Here is a 19844-nt window from a genome sequence, read left to right on the forward strand (position 1 = left end):
CGACAGGTCTACCCACCTCTGGACGAATTAGCTACTCCACACTTAGCCTACTTCCACGTAATCCTTCTACCCTAGGTTCCAGGAACCTCAGACTCCGTTCCAGACTAACCAAACTTTACAAACCCCTCACCAGATCTATGCCCATGGTGAACAAGAAAACTAACCTTTCTATCAGCCAGAAGGCCATTAGAGATAACCCCACCATTTCCAGCCCAGGTTTTCACGCCACAACCAAGTACCGCAAGGGATACAAATCCAAGAAAGCAGACCTACCGACCTTTCCTATCAATGCCACAAACTCCCTCAAAGGAGCCTTAATAAACGCCAGGTCCTTGGTTGCTCATGCTACAGACATTTCTGACTTAATATTGGCAGATAACCTAGACTTTCTCGCCATCACGGAGTCATGGTTGCACGATGCGGCAGGACCTATGCTATGGCTACAGTCCCTGATGGCTATACAATACTTAGACAGGACAGAGACAACCTACCCAGATTTACCATTCCTGTGAAATCCTTGCAGTCAAACTTCCGCTAGACAATTCCCAGACCCTTACTATTCACTTAATTTACAGACCTCCCGGCCCAATCGGGACGTTTGAGGAGGACATCTATACCCTACTATCCAATGACCTCAAAACCACCTCACAGCTATTGCTCCTAGGTGACTTTAACCTGGGCTTCAGCAACACATTAGATAAAAAAGCCACAGCCACCTCCAACTTTTTGTCCGAACTTGGCCTATCCCAAAAAGTCAGCGAACCTACCCATAATAAAGGGAGAACTCTCGACTGGGTGGCAGACTATAACTGCAATGCCCACATCACTTCCATTGTTCCACAACCCTGGACAGACCATTTCCTCCTGTCTTCTGCACTCTCTACATCTAGAGCCCCTCCATCAGTTACCCCCACCACCCCAGCCTGCCTTACAAGAAACAAAAAGAGCATCACCGTTGACAAAGTGATCCCTGCTATCCTCCCCACTCTTAACTCGCTTGCTGACTACCTAGATCCAGGAACACTTGTCATCGAGTACAATAAAATCATGCAAACTTCACTCGACATCATTGCCCCTATCAAACTTAGACCTAGCAAGCCCAACACTCACCTAAACAAGTGGTTCGTCCCACAACTAAAAGAACTACGACAACTAAAGAAGAGCTGTGAAACATTGTGGAGATTACTCCCCTCAGAAGCCAACAGAACCAAATTAACTGAAATTTCATCCCAATATAAAAAGGAAATTTGCCTGGCCAAACGCAACTCCTAAAACAAACGCATCTCCATCGCCAATTCTAGCATGAAGGAATTATTCACCATCCTTAAGGAACTAGATTCTCCTATTCCTACTCACGACATCTGCACTAAAGATAAAACTTGGTGTTCAGACATATAACAGGCAGTCTTTAATAAAGCCACTACCCTCCAAAATAAAATTGCCCTGAAACGAGCATGATGGAACTCTCTGTCCCTCCCTAATAACACTTCCCCTGACCTTTCCATTAAGGACACTCCACCTGACTCCATCATCCGTTTTAACTTCACCAAAACAATTACTCTTGAGGTAGAAAAAGTTATCCTAACACTTAAGCCTTCCAATTGCCAGGGCGACCTCTGCCCAGCCCAGCTCATAAAGGGTGCTGCAAGGGATTTGGCCCCCTTTGTCTCCAAACTTATCAATGCCTCATTCGCCTCTGGCACCATCCCCACTAACCTCAAGCAATCCTGGGTGCTCCCACTACTAAAAAAGCAAACCCTTGATCCACTCATACCCACCAACTACCGTCCTATTACGACAGTACCTTTCTTGCTAAAAATACTTGACAAGGTTGCCTACCTTCAAATGCAAAAATACTTGGAATCCCACAAAAGTTTAGGAGCGCGACAATCAGGATTCTGGCCCCAAGACAGAACTGAGGCTGCCCTCATCGACCTGAAGACACAGGTAGATGAATTAAGAGACAAAGGGAAAACAGCCCTCCTCTTATTGCTTGACCTGTCGGCTGAATTTGATCTTGTGGACCACAAGGTCTTATGCAGTCACCTAGACTCAGCTGCCCACTTCTGCAAAGAGGCCACATGATGGATTGAGTCTTTCTTGAGTGACAGGACTAAGAGGGTCTTCTTCCCCCTCTGCAGCGGCAGACCCCATCCCCATCACGTGCGGTGTACCCCAGGGCTCCTGTGTTTCCCCCACATTATACAATATATTCACCAAGCCCCTTTTCGACGATCTGGACCTTCTGGGTATCACCTACACCAACTATGAAGATGATACTCAGGTTCTCCTCCCACTTTCCGGGGATCATGTTGAGGACTCAGTCTTGGTGAATAGAGTGCATCTCATCATTCAGGCATGGATGGCGACCCACAAACTTTGCCTGGGTGATGACAAAACTGAGCTCATCATCATGGGTGCCCCAACCAACTTCAAGAAATTAGGCAAGGAGTACTCATCCTTCACAATTGACGGCAACCTCATCAAGGTGGCCAAGGAGGTGAAGACCTTGGGGATTTACCTTGATTCCACTCTCTCCTTCACCAAACAAGTGAATTCCATGGCCTCCGCCACTGCTTACACTTGTAAGCTCATCAGAACTGGCAAACCATTCCTATCTGATGACAATTGCATGATCCTAGCCAGATCCCTCATACTCTCTAGGCTGGACTATTGCAACGCCCTATACATTGCCGCAAATAAATCAATCATCCAGAGATTACAAATCCTCCAAAACAACGCCTTAAGAGCAGCACTCGGTGTGGCAAGAAGCTCACACATATCTGTGATTAGGCGCCATAATAACTGGCTCTCAACCCACAACAAAATCCAGCTTAAAACGGCATCGCTTACCTACAAAGCACTGAACAATGCCGCCCCAGCTACCTTACGGATAGATTCCATAGGAGAACATCCACTAGACCCACAAGACTATCCAACACCAACTGCCTCACCATCCCAAGATTCAAGCTTTCTAAAGTTGTGGCTGCAGCTTCCCCTTTAAAGCGGCCCAACTTTGGAACTCCTTGCCAACCTCCATCAGAGCAGACTAGCTCTACCCGAATTTCAGATTCAATTACATTAATTGGCTTAAATCTACTGATCAATAATACCTGTTCATGCTTGACTTCACTCCCGTACCACATCTACTTGAACTAGACTCTGTATATAGATTGTACATATTCTCCTTGCTGTATTCATTGTTGTATATAGATTGTACATAATCTGAATTTATCTTTTTAGGTATCTGTACCAACTCTGTTTTACACTCTGTAACCTCTGTACCTAAGCTTTGCATATCCTTTAACTGCTGCGCCCTGATACCCCTGGGTCTGGACTGCATTATAAATGATTAAACAAACAAACAATCAAACAAACCATCTATTGCTGTGACATTCTCCACCACAGACTTTTGGTTCACAGCAATACCCATTTTGCCTGCAAGTTCATAATCCATGTAGTTTCCAATTGCACCACTGTCCACATATGCTTCTAGAGCATGTATCTGGGAAGGTTGAAGGTCACTACTTAGGATATTGGGCACAACGAAACGAGAGATCTGAAATTCCTCTTTTTGGCTCAACAAGCCGACCTCTAAACTTGTCGGGCGCTGGAGTTTTCTGACAATTCTTCCTTCTTTGCGCCCTTTTTGCCTTTTTCTGCCTTGTCCAAGGCCCCCACAGGTTTCCAGGGAGGTTTTACCGGACAGTTACGAAGGTGATTACCAGCTGTTGTCTGTTCTCTTTTCTCTTCCTTCCCTTGAAATGGGGCCCCCAACACCTCCCAATTGCATTGATTCTGGATGGTTTTCAGGAACTTGACGATTACCACTGTCTTTTGGACAGACATAGAATGATCTATTTTCTGATCTGGAATGGTCTGTTCTTCTATCTTGCAACCTATGATCCAGTTGGATAGCGTGATCTTTGAATTCAGAACAATCTGTAGGGGTGTTCACAACTTGAGCCAAAATGTCTGAGTTCTGCGCGTAAACCTCGATAAAAGATTGTTGTCCTTTTTTCTTTCAGCCAATTGGTTTCTGCTACGAGTCGATTGAAAGAAGCTACATATTCCAGAAATTCTTGACCACCTTGGCGTAGAGAGAGCAACTTATTATCCAGGGCTTGTCCCTGTGAGTGACGGGCAAAGATCTGACGGGCAAAGAGGCAATTCTTGTTGAAAGCCAGGGAAATTTCTTAATAGAGGGTGATCTCGTTTGACCAATGGAATGGACCAATCAGCAGCATGTCCACCCAAATAGGATAACACAAATGCCACCTTGGACTGATCTGAGGGAATGACCCTGGGTCTACAAAAGAAATGCAAGTTACATTGATTGATAACTGCAAAGTGCTTCGGATCCCCCATAAATTGTTCTGGGGGGCTAATGGAATTTTTCCTGGTAAAATCACCTGAAGAGGAGGACTTGAAGGGGAACCTTGAGTTGGTGGAAGAGTACCAGGAAGTGGCGCCTATCCTGCCTGGGTTTGTAACAATTGGTGACCTAATTCATCAGTGCATTCCCTATTAACCACTAATTCCTTCCTCAAGGAATTTGTCTCGGACCTTGCTGCATGAACATCTGCCCATAATGCCCCCAAGAGCTGGGACAAATTGTCTATACCTGGGGTTTCCATTACGCTCAGGCAGAGTATTTTTTAAGGATAGCTTCGTGTTCTGTAACACTTACCTGAACTCCACATAAGCGTAATGACTTCCGACCCCCTTTTGGTCTGCTAACATGAGCTTTGGTATTCCTTTTCTGTCGGGAAAGAAATACAACAAGAAAGGAGCTGCTATAAAATTAGTGGAAATGATGACTGTAAGGATTCTATGTCTACCTTCTCCCTAAAACTGAGACCCAAAATATCCTCACATGTGTGTTATGTTTTGATAGCTCTCCATTCTGCTATCATACAGGGGTGCATAGGAGTAATGGCTCTGATGTCTGGATGGCGTAGACGCAGGAAGACTCTGAGGTAAATGTCTTTTAAAAGTTCATGAGTCTCTTGAATGAACCATTGAGCAAGCTGTTGTTTGTTTTTTTCTGTGAAAATGAACATTCTTTCTAAGTTGGAGAGATCCCTCGTGCTAACTAAATATTTCTTCTTTCTTAGATTCTTGAAGAAAGAAGGCTTCAACTGAAGTTCGTAGTATAAGGAAAATAATGTTAACACCTTTTCACAATGAGAGTTGGAGCGCTTACTTCCAAAATGAAGCGCACAGTAAATGAAGAGGTTACTGTAGCATAGGAATTAATTTTGCCTGAAGAATGTTTGTGCGCGTAGTCATGAAGAGAGAGCGCTAAACTACCGTAAATTCATCTTGACAGAAAAAAACGCTACAACCTTCTACTTCAAAGAACGGTTAAAACTGTGAGGAAAATCAACTCTGTGGAGCTTCAGGTACGTATGCTTTAGAAATGATCTTTTCTCCTTACTGGTAATGTTCATGTTTTAATTATGTATCTTTGTTTGCAGGACTTTGCAATACAGAGTTAACCCTCGGAAGATGATGCGGTTGTGAGCAAGGCCGCTGACTGAAGAGGAACTGTGATGAAAGGAAATTCTTTAACTGGAAAGCTGCGACGAAGGAAAACTGAGGTCAGGTAACTCTTGTCTGTGGTCGATAGATATTCTGTAAATTCTTCAAACTATTGATATTACTTTTCTTTGGTTTTCACAGGTTCTGTGAGCTGAGGCACTGGTAGCGTTACACCGCTGTCAGCGGATCAAACGCAAAGTGCGCGTTACTGCAGGGGCGGGACTTAAGTAGTCCACAATGTCAGTGTCTAGATTATTGCTGCTGCTTTGTCTCCGATCCCCTGGGCGGCCATCTTTTGGGTATTTGGAAACTATTGTTTTCCTATGGGAGTCTATGATTATTCATTGCTGTGTATTGTGTGCATGCCAGGTGTGCCAAGCTAACACCCACCTCAGACCTACTGATCTCTGTAATGAATCCCTCCTGTCCTTGATTCTTGACTCAGGACTATGAATCTGGGATGTGATCATGACAGTTTGCTCCAACAATTTTGTTAGCAGTTCCAACTCAGATGATATTTGACGGCTCTCGCTGATTCCCATTGTGCTACTCCTTATAAATCTTTCACCACTCCCACAAAACTGTCTAAATTAAGAGCTGCCAGCTCACTGGCTCTTAATTGGGATTGGACAACTATTCTCCATCCCCTTAACCCAGGCATTGCCCCTTTTCTTTGATTTGTCCCTACAGTTACCAAGCCCGAACTCGGGGAGGGATCAGTTCAACCCCTTCAATTTACATTTCCACACATTTCAGTTTTGCACGTAAAAACTGCAACATGACAACTTTCTCTAATTTCTAAATATACCTAACAATATATATATTTTTGTCTTCTTATCATGCCAGGCTTAATTAAATGATGGAACGAGGTTGCAGGTTCGAACAATGGTTTTTCGTGAACTCCTCAAAGATAATAACAGTTATCAACACAAAATTTCCGATATCTAATTTAATAAGCTATCATTTCCCTGAATCTCTGCTTCATTACCTTTTCTGCGAAGCTAGAAACACATTCTACGTTGTTGCCTGGGTTTAGGGAAGTGGTGACAACAGAACAGTCTTCTCATAAGCTTTCCAATTTTATTTGTACCATTATTGGGCAATTTCTAGTTCCTGAGAAAATTAACAAAGTATGAGTCTTTGGCAATTATTGACATGCTGATTTTTCTTTCATTTTCACATTACATTTCTTTTCTTCCTACTGAACATGTGATTCGGCCATCTGCTTCCTTTTGTTCTGGGTTTGGCCTGGTGAAAATCCATTAACATTCTTGCAAGGTCAATGGCCGGACCCTGGGTCTGCTCATCTTCTGATGCAGATAAAGACAACTCCACCTCTGACTCATAAAGTATCTTCTGGTGTCCATCAAATGTCATTAGCTCTGGGAGCGGGACCACGAATTTAAGTTTTAAATCCAAGGGCTGCCTTTATTTACCCAGTTGCTGGCCCCACCCCACCATAAATTCCTTCCTGGTCACTACTGTTGCTGCAACGAGATTGACTTTCAGATAGAGGGCTGAGCAGAACTTTTAGCCTGGCCTCTGATTGGGGGGTAGGGTAAAATGTCTAATAGGCTAACACCTGTTTCTGTAGAAAAATCTGAGCTAAGCACAGCTATTCTTCATGCACAGAAAACCCCTACTTTTAAATGTCACTATTTCTTCACACAAGGCCTTTTTTTAATATCTCGCATCAGCCCATCAATGCCCATCTTTAAATTATACTTTAGATTAAACTGGCACAGACGCTGGAGTTGCACTGGTAAATACTTCCTTTCAATCCCAGCTGCAATTGTCTATATTCTTCCGTTTGCAGCTTTCTTTTTGTGAAAAGTGCCTTTCATTTATCCATAATGTAATGAAACGTAGGCCTCTGATTTTAGTTATTTGTCATTCACACATATGGCACACTTCCTTTCATTCTTCATGTTTCTGACACACCATTGGCGTAGTTAGCAGTGTTGACATTTTCATGCTGGCCTTTTGGTCTGCCAGCACACAGTGAGCATTGAATTTTCTGCACATTTAGGCCTCAGCCAGCCAAATCCAGTTTCCTTTTTTTTCTGGGGGTTGCGTTTGAACCCCACAGTTAAAGCACTGTACTATATTGAATACCATATGTTGTTCTTTACACACACATAATGTATATCAGTTGCATAGCCTTTAGGTGTCCTATATTTTTGGTCATTCTCCAATGTGACCTGACAAGTGTACATACTTTGACTGTGTCTCCTACATACTTTAAATCGGGCTTGTCCAACCTTTTTGAATGTGGGGCCGAAGCATTAACATTTTGTCACACTGTGGGCCGGCGAGCCAAAAGTCAACAACCTCACACAAAGAAGTATATTAAAAAGCAATATTGTGTGACCTTTGACACAATAGCATCACAGGCAGTGATGCGCCATGCAGTCCCAAAGATGGCTTTTGGTGTCAGGGGTAGTGAGTATATAAGGGAGGCCCTCCATCAAATGATCCGAGGTCAGTTGCTTGTGATTTCTTTCAGTGTGTATGTGTTAATATTTTCCTGAAATAGTGGGGCAACCAAGCGTAGCAAGGGAGCTATAAGGATCTAGGGAGAGTTTTGGGGGGGGGGGTTCCTCCTCCAAGAATTTTTTTACAAATATGGGGTTGAAATGGTGCATTTTACAGCAGAAAAACTGACCAAAAAGCCATACTTTTTTAAATCGGTTGTAAAAGGGAACATGAAAATTCCATGTCACCAACAGCAGACAAGAACATTTTACAACACAACACATTTTTATTATCTATTTGTCCACAGTGTAAAACAGCACTGTCACTGATTTAACACATTGTCATGCTGGTTGTGCCCAAAATATGCTTATGTAGTAACACGTTTATCCTGGCTGTTCCCAATTTAGGCCAACATTGTCCGTTACAAAGCATGATTGATGCTGCCTGAGCATGTGCAGTGTGCCCAATACATATGCCAGCTTACCTCTGTAATACACATTAATGACTTCTGTCTTAATGATTGATACTACCTGTGCAGTGTTGTGCCCAATACATATGCAGCTTATCTCTGTAATACACATTCATTACTTCTGTGTAAATGAGTGATGCTGCCTGTGCAGTGTGCCCAATACATATGGCAGATTATCTCTGCAATGCACATTCATTACTTCTGTGTTAATGATTGATGCTGCCTGTGGAGTGTGCCCAATACATATGGCAGCTTATCTCTGTAATACACATTCATTACTTCTGTGTTAATGATTGATGCTGCCTGTGCATTGTGCCTAATACATATGGCAGTTTATCTCTCTAATACACATTTATTACTTCTGTGGTAATGATTGATGCTGCCTGTGGAGTGTGCCCAATACATATGGCAGCTTATCTCTCTAATACACATTAATTACTTCTGTGGTAATGAGTGATGCTGCCTGTGGAGTGTGCCCAATACATATGGCAGCTTATCTCTCTAATACACATTAATTACTTCTGTGGTAATGATTGAAGCTGCCTGTGCAGTGTGCCCAAAACATATGGCAGCGTATCTCTATAATACACATTAATTACTTCTGTGCTAATGGAAGAAGCATAATCCAATTCAACAGATAAAATGGGGAAAAGCGATCACCCAAAGGTGAACCTAATTGAAGAAATGCAATGTGAGCACAGTTTTAAAGTATGAAGAACTAGACATGGCCAGGTGCCCTTCTCTCTCAGCGCCCAGGGGTGGCCGGTGCGCCGGTAATCGGATCACTCCAGCTGAGCTGAGGGCCATGTTGTAGGAACCGGGGAGGGAATTGACCTCATGGTGTCTGCTGTAAAGCCCACAGTGTAGCGAGGGAGCTATAAGGATCTAGGGAGAGTTTTTTGGGGGGGGGGTTCCTCCTCCAAGAATTTTTTTACAAATATGGGGTTGAAATGGTGCATTTTACAGCAGAAAAACTGACCAAAAAGCCATACTTTTTTAAATCGGTTGTAAAGGGGAACATGAAAATTCCATGTCACCAACAGCAGACAAGAACATTTTACAACACAAAACATTTTTATTATCTATGTGTCCACAGTGTAAGACAGCACTGTCACTGATGTAACACATGGTCATGCTGGTTGTGCCCAAAATATGCCTCTGTAGTAACACGTTTATCCTGGCTGTTCCCAATTTAGACCAACATTGTCCATTACAAAGCATGATTGATGCTGCCTGAGCATGTGCAGTGTGCCCAATACATATGCCAGCTTACCTCTGTAATACACATTAATGACTTCTGTCTTAATGATTGATACTACCTGTGCAGTGTTGTGCCCAATACATATGCAGCTTATCTCTGTAATACACATTCATTACTTCTGTGTAAATGAGTGATGCTGCCTGTGCATTGTGCCCAATACATATGGCAGCTTATCTCTCTAATACACATTAATTACTTCTGTGGTAATGATTGATGCTGCCTGTGGAGTGTGCCCAATACATATGGCAGCTTATCTCTCTAATACACATTAATTACTTCTGTGGTAATGATTGATGCTGCTTGTGCAGTGTGCCTAATACATATGGCAGCGTATCTCTATAATACACATTAATTACTTCTGTGCTAATGGAAGAAGCATAATCCATTCAACAGATAAAATGGGGAAAAGCGATCACCCAAAGGTGAACCTAATTGAAGAAACGCAATGTGAGCACAATCTTAAAGTATGAAGAACTAGACATGGCCAGGTGCCCTTCTCTCTCAGCGCCCAGGGGTGGCCGGTGCGCCGGTAATCGGATCACTCCAGCTGAGCTGAGGGCCATGTTGTAGGAACCGGGGAGGAATTGACCTCATGGTGTCTGCTTAAAGCCCACAGTGCATTGGATCTGGTGGGCTACGGTGTTAGGCGCTCTGAAAATTCACTCCCGCAGGTGGCCTTCCTCCGACAGGGACATAGACACCTCCCAAGGGCTGTTTTGCCTCGTCCAGGTTAGCACTTGTCAGTTGCAAAAACAAAAACTGGATAGAGTCCTAGGCATTTTACCCGCTGTGCTGCTTTTCCGGGTGTGGATGGCGTGATTGTGTTGCCTAGCCATTTTGGCAAGGAATTAATTCCCACATGCAGTAAAATCATGTGGGAATTAATTCCTTTTGTGACGCAATTTGAACAGTACCCAAGGGGGAGGTTTTTCAAAAAGTGATGCAAATTGTACCCTCCCTCCAGAGGCGGAATGTTGAAACATTAAGGCAGCCCACGCTGCTTTTGAGCCTCTGAGATACTGCTGGCCAGATACTTGTGTTTCGGTGTATCTGGCGAGCAGTATCTCAGAGGCTCAAACGCACTGCATGCCGCAAACATACGTCGGAAAATATGGCAGGCAGTACTTCCCACTGCTGGATACAAGGAGAACTAGGCCTCGGTGTGCACCGCACGTAGCAATGTGAACCTGGGATGGGCTGAGCTGCTGGCTCACGCAGGCTCAGCCCTGGGCTCTGCAAAGCAAATGTGTGAAGGTGGTGCTGTGTGCCCGTCACTCCACCCACACACATTATGTGATTATGATTTCCATTGGCTGAGAAACAGCCAATGCAAATACTGTTAACATGCAAGGCAGTTATTTATTTTATTTATTTCCACTACAACGTGCCTTGCTTGGTAACAGTATTTCCATTGACTGTCTCTCAGCCAATGGAAATCGTAATGTGTGTGGACTACAATTCCTACCCTGAAACTGCAGCCACAACGCTTGCTTCGTATAAAATAAATACAAAACGTACACAAGTAACCCAAATGCTTTGTCTGTGCTCTTGGGCTTCGAGGGCTACATAAATTGGCTTGGGCCGCATGTTGGACAACCCTGCTTTAAATATTGTGTGTGTAATTTGAGTGTCACCGCATATCATTCATTGTGTATGTGTTCTGCATGTAACGTATAGCAGAGCCAGCTCTTAACTGGGGTTGATGCATTGATTTATATTGGTTATTTCCACCCATAGCGCTGCACTCCATAGAATACCGCTGAGTCCCACGAAACAATTTGTTCCAGCTGTCACATTGGGCCTCAACACGAGTTGGGTGGTAGCCCTTAAATACAGAGGTACCGGTTTTACAGCCACATTTACCACTCTGCCCAATCTCGAGTCTGGCATGTTTACCCCCAGCTCAGAGCTGGGGATAAACATGCCAAAAAAATTCCCATTTGTGGTGAAATTACCGATGGCAGTATTACCATGGGTTAATTGCTGCAAAAATTCCACATTGGGTCCAATGGACCCAGTGGGGTATGGGGAGTAACTTAGTGTCCAACCTGGGATCCGGCGGCAAAACCGCCAGACGGGTGGGCGCAAACGCAAGTAAAGTTGGGCGCTATCACAGCCGGGATACGGCCCAACTTGTGATGAGGCCCATTGCCTCTTATATAGCACTCCACACTGCACTTCAACCCTATTCACACTTCGGCTTCTTATGTCTCTAGACTAGTCATCTCTGCTATTAAGTCGAACAGTTGCTTACATTACCATTCTGTTGTATGCAAGGAAATGCTCCTTTTCTCATGTTTGTGCAGACTACAGTCTGACGAAGGGCCATTCAACCTGCAGTTCTACAAGCCATAACAAATGACAGGAGGCGGCATGCATAACATAACATAAGGCGAAAAAGGGATGAAGTTGTAATACAGGAAGAAGAGATTTTGTGTTTTGAAAAATAGACATCGGGGATGAGCCTCATTTAAGTATCAATTTGTACTTTTTCTTGAAATGAAAAGCATTATAATTGTCTAGCAAAAATTAGATAACTCTGTCAATGCCATTGTAAGATACACCTGTTTGGGCAATTCTAATACCTTTCATTTCATGATCTTTCACTTTAAAAAAAAAAATAAAGAAGTAAATGACTAATGCAGTCTAATCATATGCAATTTACCTTGCCTTTGGATTAAAATGAAAGCATTGAAGTGTAACTGTTGTTTTTTTTAAATCTTCCCTCTTATTCACTGTTAGTGTGCCAAAATAAACACTTAAAGTATTTTCATATTGCAATTATATTTTTCTTCTCTAGTAACCAATTATGAAGGACATGCTCTTTGTTTATTAAAAGAATTCAATCACCAAGACTTTGATGGGTATGTTGAATTTATTTCTTTTTCATGTTGTTTCAACCACCATGACGATAATGTACAAATCGGTTGACAGGCGGCTTGCATCAGTACCCCATTTTTCCTCCTTGTGCAACTGTTTTTTCAGAGGTCATTGTTACTGTAATTGCTGCAGTTAAGTCAGGACCGAAAGGCACACGCTGTTGGGACTATTTAAAGGAGCACAACCATAGCTGGGAAGGAACTTCCATGTTAGGGGTGACGTAAGCACGAAGTTATACAGATAATCTTAATGCCTCAGAGAAATTCTGCCTGAAGATCAAAAATGTCCTCTTCTGACAAGACTTTGAACCACACCCAATTGCCTACCATGATGTTGTTCGTTTTTGCACTCTGCAAGTTACATGTCACTGTGCTGTGTATGCAAGCCCTTTTAATGTTCTAATGCTAGAGTGAGAACATGAGTAATTGCAGAAATGGCACACAGTTACAACTCTGTCAATGTTCCAAGTGTCACCATTGAATCAAGCACTTAAAGAAGGTAGGTTATCAGAGTATGGCAGATAAATGTAGCCGATAGAAATTAGAATTAATGCAACTACAGAACAGGTTTGTTGATGTTGGTAAATATTACCTTGGCATTATGAGTCTCATATGATTAACAAACCAGGCAGTTAATCTGGTAAAAGTAAAAAGGCCATGTAAAGAGGTGAGTATATGCACATTGGAGGTGATGAACATAATTACACTTCTGCAGTAAATCATTTTATATTGTAAATAATGGACCTTGAAACCATAGCATTAGCGTTACAGTGCTCCAATGGGCGAGCAGGCAGAGAGTTCCTTCCTTTAGCCTAGATAGGTGTTTTGTCCCAAAGAAGGCAGGAGATTTGTCAGAGTGTGTCAATGTGTTGAAACAAGCAAGTGGTTTGGTCCCCATTATCAGGTATTGTATTCTCCCAGTTTAATTTAAGACTGCTGGTGCTCAGCCATAATTCCATGAGCCTCATTACGAGTGTGGCGGTAATTTGGTGGTAATCTGTTAAAAATTCGCCCTGATGATTTACTGTTACCGCCACTTGGTCAGGCAGAATTCCGCCTGATTACAAGTGGTGGTGTCAGTGTAATTCCCATTTATTTTGGGTCCAATGGGGCTTTTTTTTCGACGTTGAGTGGGAAGATTTCCCTGCAGGGTTTTCATGGATGTAAATCCTCCACTCAAGACCCAACCTCATAATTTGGTGTAGTGGTTAAATTGGTGGTAACTCAGTTACCGCCAATTTTATCACTTACCTCCTAACTCGTAATGAGGCACAATGTCCTCCAACTTGTGAATTGGTAATTTTCCAGGAGACATGCAGGTGAATCTGTATGCTAATGTGGGAATAGCAGAGGAGATGAACTCTGTGGTCTGATGTAAATGTTAAATAATACTGGGCAGACAGGTGAGCCCTGTGTAATTAATGATCACAGGGTTTGGGTGGCAAAATTAATTCTTAGTCTTTGGAAAGAGGCGTACCACTTCACATCCTTGACAGAGATACCTGCAAGTGACTATAGTCTGTATAGAAGGATGGGATAGTCAATTCTATTGAAGGGGCTGAGAGGTTGCGCAGGACAGCACATCTAAGTTGCTGATGTTAGCTGGTTACTGGGTATTACCCCATACTAGTATTATATCATTATTATTATGGTTAGTAGGGTATTTATTGAGCACAGACCTAGCTACAGGAAGTAATAGTCTGCTTGACAAGTTATAGGGGGAAGGACACACTGCGGCAAGCAGAGATGCAAGGGAGGGGGAGCTAACCATGCGGAGAGGAAGAGTGGCAAGTTTGCAGTAAGGGATCTACAAGCAACCAGGGGAGGAAAGAGGCGGGAGCAGTTCACCCAGTCTCGGGTTAGGTGGGGAGTGAAAGGCGTGTTTGATGAAGGTCGGGTGATGAGGGTGAATATGCAGAGACCTTTGAGTCGTGCCGCAACATGTAACACACATCTCTGGAAGGCCTTTTACACTGGCATTGCCAACATGTAGGTGGGAGAGGACCAATGCTTGGACACTAGATCAGAAGTTGTTTTCTGGGTTGAAGGGCTTCATTTTTCACAGGAGAGAAAGGTGTTACCAAGTTCATTGTGTATTCCTTGCTTGAAGGGAAGGTGTCTATTGATGTCAAACCCAGGGGACTTGGCACAGATGGCAAGCTGGCGTGTGAAGCCCTCGAAGTTCATAGCAGAGAGCCAGGATTGGATATCTAGATGTTTGGTTATGTTGGTCATTAGTAGGAATTCAGTCTTGAAGGGGTTGAGCTTCAGGTAAGCTCTAAAAATCCAGATCTTGATGGATGTGTGGTGAGCCTTGAGCCTATAGATGTCTTTGAGGATATCTTGAGGTAGGGCTGCTTGTTATCTGCATATTGGTAGATGTTGATGTTGTGCATACCCATATGGGTTCCGATTGGTTCCATGTAAAGGTTGAAGATCACTGAGGAGAGGATGGGTCCTTGCAGGATTCATCAGCTTATAGGTAGAGTTGGTGATCCGGAAGAATCCATATGGACAAATTGATGGTGGTTAGCAAGGTAGTATTTGAACCAGATGAGGATGATCTCACTGAGCTCCATGCGGTTATGTAACATGTCAGTGAATGTCTGGTGGTTTACTGTGTTGAAAGCTGATGAGGTCAAGGGGAACCAGGAGGGCAAGGATGGGCATCATCAAGGATGTTAAGGGCATTGTCGATCACCTTAATGGTAGTTGTTTCCAAGATGAATCTGTGTCTGAAGCCAGATTGGTAGGACTGAAGGAGGTTGTTGGCTTTGATGTGTTTGAGGACATGCTTGACTACTGCTTTCCCAAGGATATTACCCAGAAAGGGAGGATGGGTGATGGGGTGGTAGTTGCTGAGATTGTCAGGGTGCAGTGTTGGTTTCCTGAGAAGCAAGAGGATTTGGCCAGTTTTACATGTTGAGGGAAAGGTGCCTTTAGTGAGGTAGCTGTTATTTGTCGGGTAAGGGAGGAGTGCTTCAGTTGGAAGGGTCGTGAGTATGGAGGTATGGAGGATGTTGTCCATCGAGAATGTGGCTTTGAGGTATGCTAGGGTGTATTTGAGGTCTTATATAGTGAGTGTCTTGAAAGTTGCAGTGGAAGTGGTGGTTTTGCTAGATGGGACATGTAGTGTGCTGTCAGTTGTGGCATTGGTGTTGGATTCTAAGGCCCATTTATTGTTCTGGTGGAGATGAGAATCTTTCTTGGTGGTCCTCATTTAAGAGAGAGTTGTCTCCATTTGCTTTTGAGCCCAAAGGGTGACCATCTCGTTTAGTGACGTAACTTGCCAGAGCAACGATGGTACAGCGATTTTTTAGGGTACTTGGGATCCATGCATTATTGTTATTCAGTACTGGTGTGATCAATGCGTTTTTGAATGTGCTAGATACAGATGCTGTATACTTGAGGCTGTGGTGAGTTCAGTGAGTTTGACAGGAAATCAGTACATCGATTTGAGAGGCTGCAATGGCCAATGCACAGGGGTGCCCTGCTTCTTGCGCCAGTCGTAGCATGTCTGTGGTTACCTCATTGGCACAGCAGTAGTGGTTTGGTCAGGCAGTAAAATTGAAGAAAAGAGGTCTGGCTATGTTAGGCGGGAGAGGGTGTTCATCTTTGTTTTTCTTTATTCCATGGATGAAGATTAATTATGGGTTATTGCAGAGCCCCTTAGTTTGTATGACGGTGAAGGCTATGCAGTCTTTCTTACCACTTTGACTCCACCTTGCACATTCCTCTGAAGCCAGAGGGGAAGGTGTGCCTGTCTGGAAAGAGAGTTTTAAGTGAGTCAAAGTATTTTTTGGGTGTTAAATGGCCTTAACCAGTTTGGGTGGTGAGAAAATGTTGGTATGGCTGTTGAGATAAGAGGTCATAACCTGGTTTATATTGCACATGAAGCTTTTCTTGGCAGCTTCGGTATTGACATTACGGCATTATTGTCGTGAGTGCTATTTCCAACCCTCTTTTTTGATTAGAAAGAAAAGTACTGTAGTTGATAAGCTGAGTGTTTCTACATTTTTAATCGGGTCTCTTATGATAACGTCACTTTGCTCTCATATACACCAAACACTGAAGGGATGTTTGTGCAACTTGGGGATGTCTGTGCACGGAAGGGATGCTTGTGCACCCTTGTCTCTGATTTCAGCCTTCATTTGCTATTTTGTGCTTTATTTTGAAAAGACGTGCCCTCTGACAGTCCTTTCTTCTTTTTCCAACTGCAAAACCTTTTTTTATATACGTTTTGACCAAGGTTCCACGTTGCCCTATTTAACCACCCTACTTACTACCTCACAAATGTTTCCACGTATACCACATGCGGTAAAAAATAAGAGATGTTGCTCCTCTGCCCGACCATCATCTGTGAAATGTTTCCAAAGCGTTGCAAATGGAATGTACCGACTTGCAGTCTTTGACCTTTTTATTCAATAAGACCACAGGACTTGTTTCTTGGTTGTGCAGCTGTTCGTTTTTCCCCTCCTTTCAGCGATGATGAAATAAGCCAAGTGGATTAATGTGTGGTCTTGAACGTTTTCCATCTCTCCCTTAATGTCGTTTTTTTTTTGTTGCAATATTCTTGCAGGTACCTCACCTTTCGTTAGGTTAGCATCTCTTTATGCTGCTTTCAAATTCCTGACTTGTTGTTTCTTCTTAATCTTCTGGCAAGGGTAGGCCTTGCATCTCTTGCCCCTCAGCCTGGGTTAACAGTGATTTCGTTAAGGTTCGGTTTCTTTCAACAGTAGACACACTTACATGCAGGGCCTACTTGTTTGCAGCCTCGTGTGATTGTGGATGCTATACATGACTATTTTGGGTTCACATGTTTGACTACGGTAATATCAAATCTAGCGAATTTTGGTGTTATTGCTTAAACAGGACACCAAATCTATGCATCTAGCACTTTATCGGCTCTGGGGTCCTATTGTACCTAGCCTTGATGCAATTAATGACCTTGAATTAAGGAAGTCTGACCTACCCCAACTTGCAGTCCTATGCGGATGACACCCAGCTCATTTTCAGGCTACCCCCGGCCTCCTCCTCTCCTTCCCTCATCTTTGACTGTCTGTCTGCTATCCAGGAGTGGTGTGCCGCCAATGACCTCTGCCTAAATGCCAGTAAGACCGAGATTCTCCTCATCGGCACACCCGCTCCCTCCTTTCCTGTAGCTCTCTAGCCGGCCTCTCTTGGCCCTCTTCCTGCTCCCACCTGCAAGGCTAAAAACCTTGGTGTCCTCTTCGACTCCACACTCTCCTTCTCGCCTCACATCGCTGACGTCTCCAAGAACTCGCACTACCAGCTGCACCTCCTCAGAGGTATTCTTCCTTTCCTCTCCTTTCCCCAGAAGCTCACTGTCTCCAGAGCTCTGGTTCTCTCTAGGCTGGACTATTGCAACATCCTCTTTCTAAATCTGCCTGCCTCTACTCTCCGCCCTCTACAACTCATCCAGAACAGGACTGCAAGACTTGTCCTTGGCCTCAATCCCAGGGATCGTATCTCTCCAGGACTGAAATTACTGCACTGGCTCCCAGTGGCTGCGAGGATTAAGTTCAAAACCCTCTGCATCGTCCACAAGGCCTTCTGGGGCTTGGGGCCTCAATACCTTCAACTCTCTATTCCTAAATATCTTCCTTCTCGAGCTCTTCGCTCATCCACCTCCAACTCCCTCAGGGTCAGTCGCTTCTCCAAGCAATGAGTTGGTGGTAGATCTTTCTTCGGCCGGTGCCTCCCTTAAACTTGAGGAGAACCATCTCCGGTTCCGGAAGCTCCTCAAAACCTTTCTCTTTGCTTCTGCCTGTTCTCCTCCTCTCCTCTGCTGACCTCCCGGCTGTAACCGGAAACCGCTCTGGCTACCTGGTCACCCTCTGATCTCGGGTCCAGGTCCCTCCCCCGCCATCGTCACATACCTGCACTGCCCGCCTGGCAACCCCCGCACTTGGGACTGTTTCTGTATCCCTACAATCCCCCCACCAGCCCTTGACACCTGATGTCTGCACTTACCCTTGCCACATGCTGGCCGTTATTTTACTTATTGTTATTATCTATTTCCATGTTCTGCAGTTTCCCTGCCCCCTTCCCACGCACTTGCGCGATCTGAATGACACCTGGCCTATTAGGATTGCTGTCTGTCCTCCCTTTGTTCCCCTCCCTTGCCTCGTCACGCCTTGAAACACTTGTGTATAGGCGCGTTATAAATGCCTTATCATATCATAGATTAGTTATAATGGTTGTTTTATTTTGTTTTATATATGTATCTTTTGTTATACATTATTATGTTTTAAATTAATAAATTTGGTATGTTGTAAAAGTTCTTATGAACTAAATACAAAGAAAGCAAAGTAAAAATTATATTAGTGGGCGTGTTACATCAGGGCCAAATCTTGATAGACATATATTGTTCTCTTCGAATGCCACATCTTTAAGATGCCTGAACTTGCCTTTACATTTTGTAAGGGTCGTCTCTCATAAGCACACATGGGTGATGGCCTTTCTTATGTACAAGTAGAGGCTGCAGAAAGCTGGGTTTAGCTTTGTTTCCTGCATTGTCTTGTAGAGTTTCCTGAAACCTATTTTGAAATTGCTGTTCAAGCTTGCCTTTCCTCACCATGGAGGTATCCTTACTCTTTCATCCATGTGCCATTCCTTCATTCTGCATTTTGCCGACCCGAGTGCTGCCCCAAAGATGCTGCATAAAGCTTTAAAAGAATTTGAAAAACGGAGCACCATAAAAGAACCCTCCATTTTGCAAACATGTGTATACGCTTTGCTATGTAAACAGCCCACGTGGCCCAACCGCCAGTTCTATTTTTCTGCATAGAGGTCGGATTGGAGAACTGCTCTTCATTGGCTCCATTTTTTCTACACAGTCGGTTTACTCTTTTCTCTTGCTTCTCACTCGATTTTAAACTGTTGTTCCGTACTTTGTATACTTACCATTTCCATTTGTTCACTGGGAGGTGTTGTGTACGCCTTATGTCCCGCTACGCGTTGACGTAAGGCGCCATCAAATAAATGCCCCGCCCCCGCTACGCAAGGGCAGTTCCGGGCGTACCAGAGCACCAGCGTGTCTGCGTCTCCTTTTGCTCCAGCTGGAGCTGCGCAGCAAGGCCTTGGCGCCCAGGGCCTCACACACTCTGCTTCCCTCCAACGCATCGGTCGCGAAGCAGGATACAACACTGGCGACGAGGAAGCTGTAACGAACACCACATGCGACGCCCAGCAA

General features: G+C 43.9%; 1 protein-coding gene across 4 annotated transcripts in view; it reads left to right on the top strand.

Annotated features, from left to right (window-relative positions):
* Window positions 1-19844, top strand: part of CERKL (CERK like autophagy regulator) — a 1041140-nt gene that overhangs the window by 490184 nt on the left and 531112 nt on the right. For 3 of the 4 annotated variants that reach the window (XM_069616081.1, XM_069616080.1, XM_069616082.1), the window contains exon 4: window positions 12550-12613. The exons of the other annotated variant lie outside the window; for it this stretch is intronic. In XM_069616081.1, the coding sequence (XP_069472182.1) occupies window positions 12550-12613 (64 nt within the window). The remainder of the gene's footprint in view (window positions 1-12549; window positions 12614-19844) is intronic. 4 annotated transcript variants of the gene reach the window in all.

This window comes from Ambystoma mexicanum, chromosome 9, assembly GCF_040938575.1.
Source record: "Ambystoma mexicanum isolate Mex_15411 chromosome 9, UKY_AmexF1_1, whole genome shotgun sequence".
NCBI lineage: Eukaryota > Metazoa > Chordata > Amphibia > Caudata > Ambystomatidae > Ambystoma > Ambystoma mexicanum.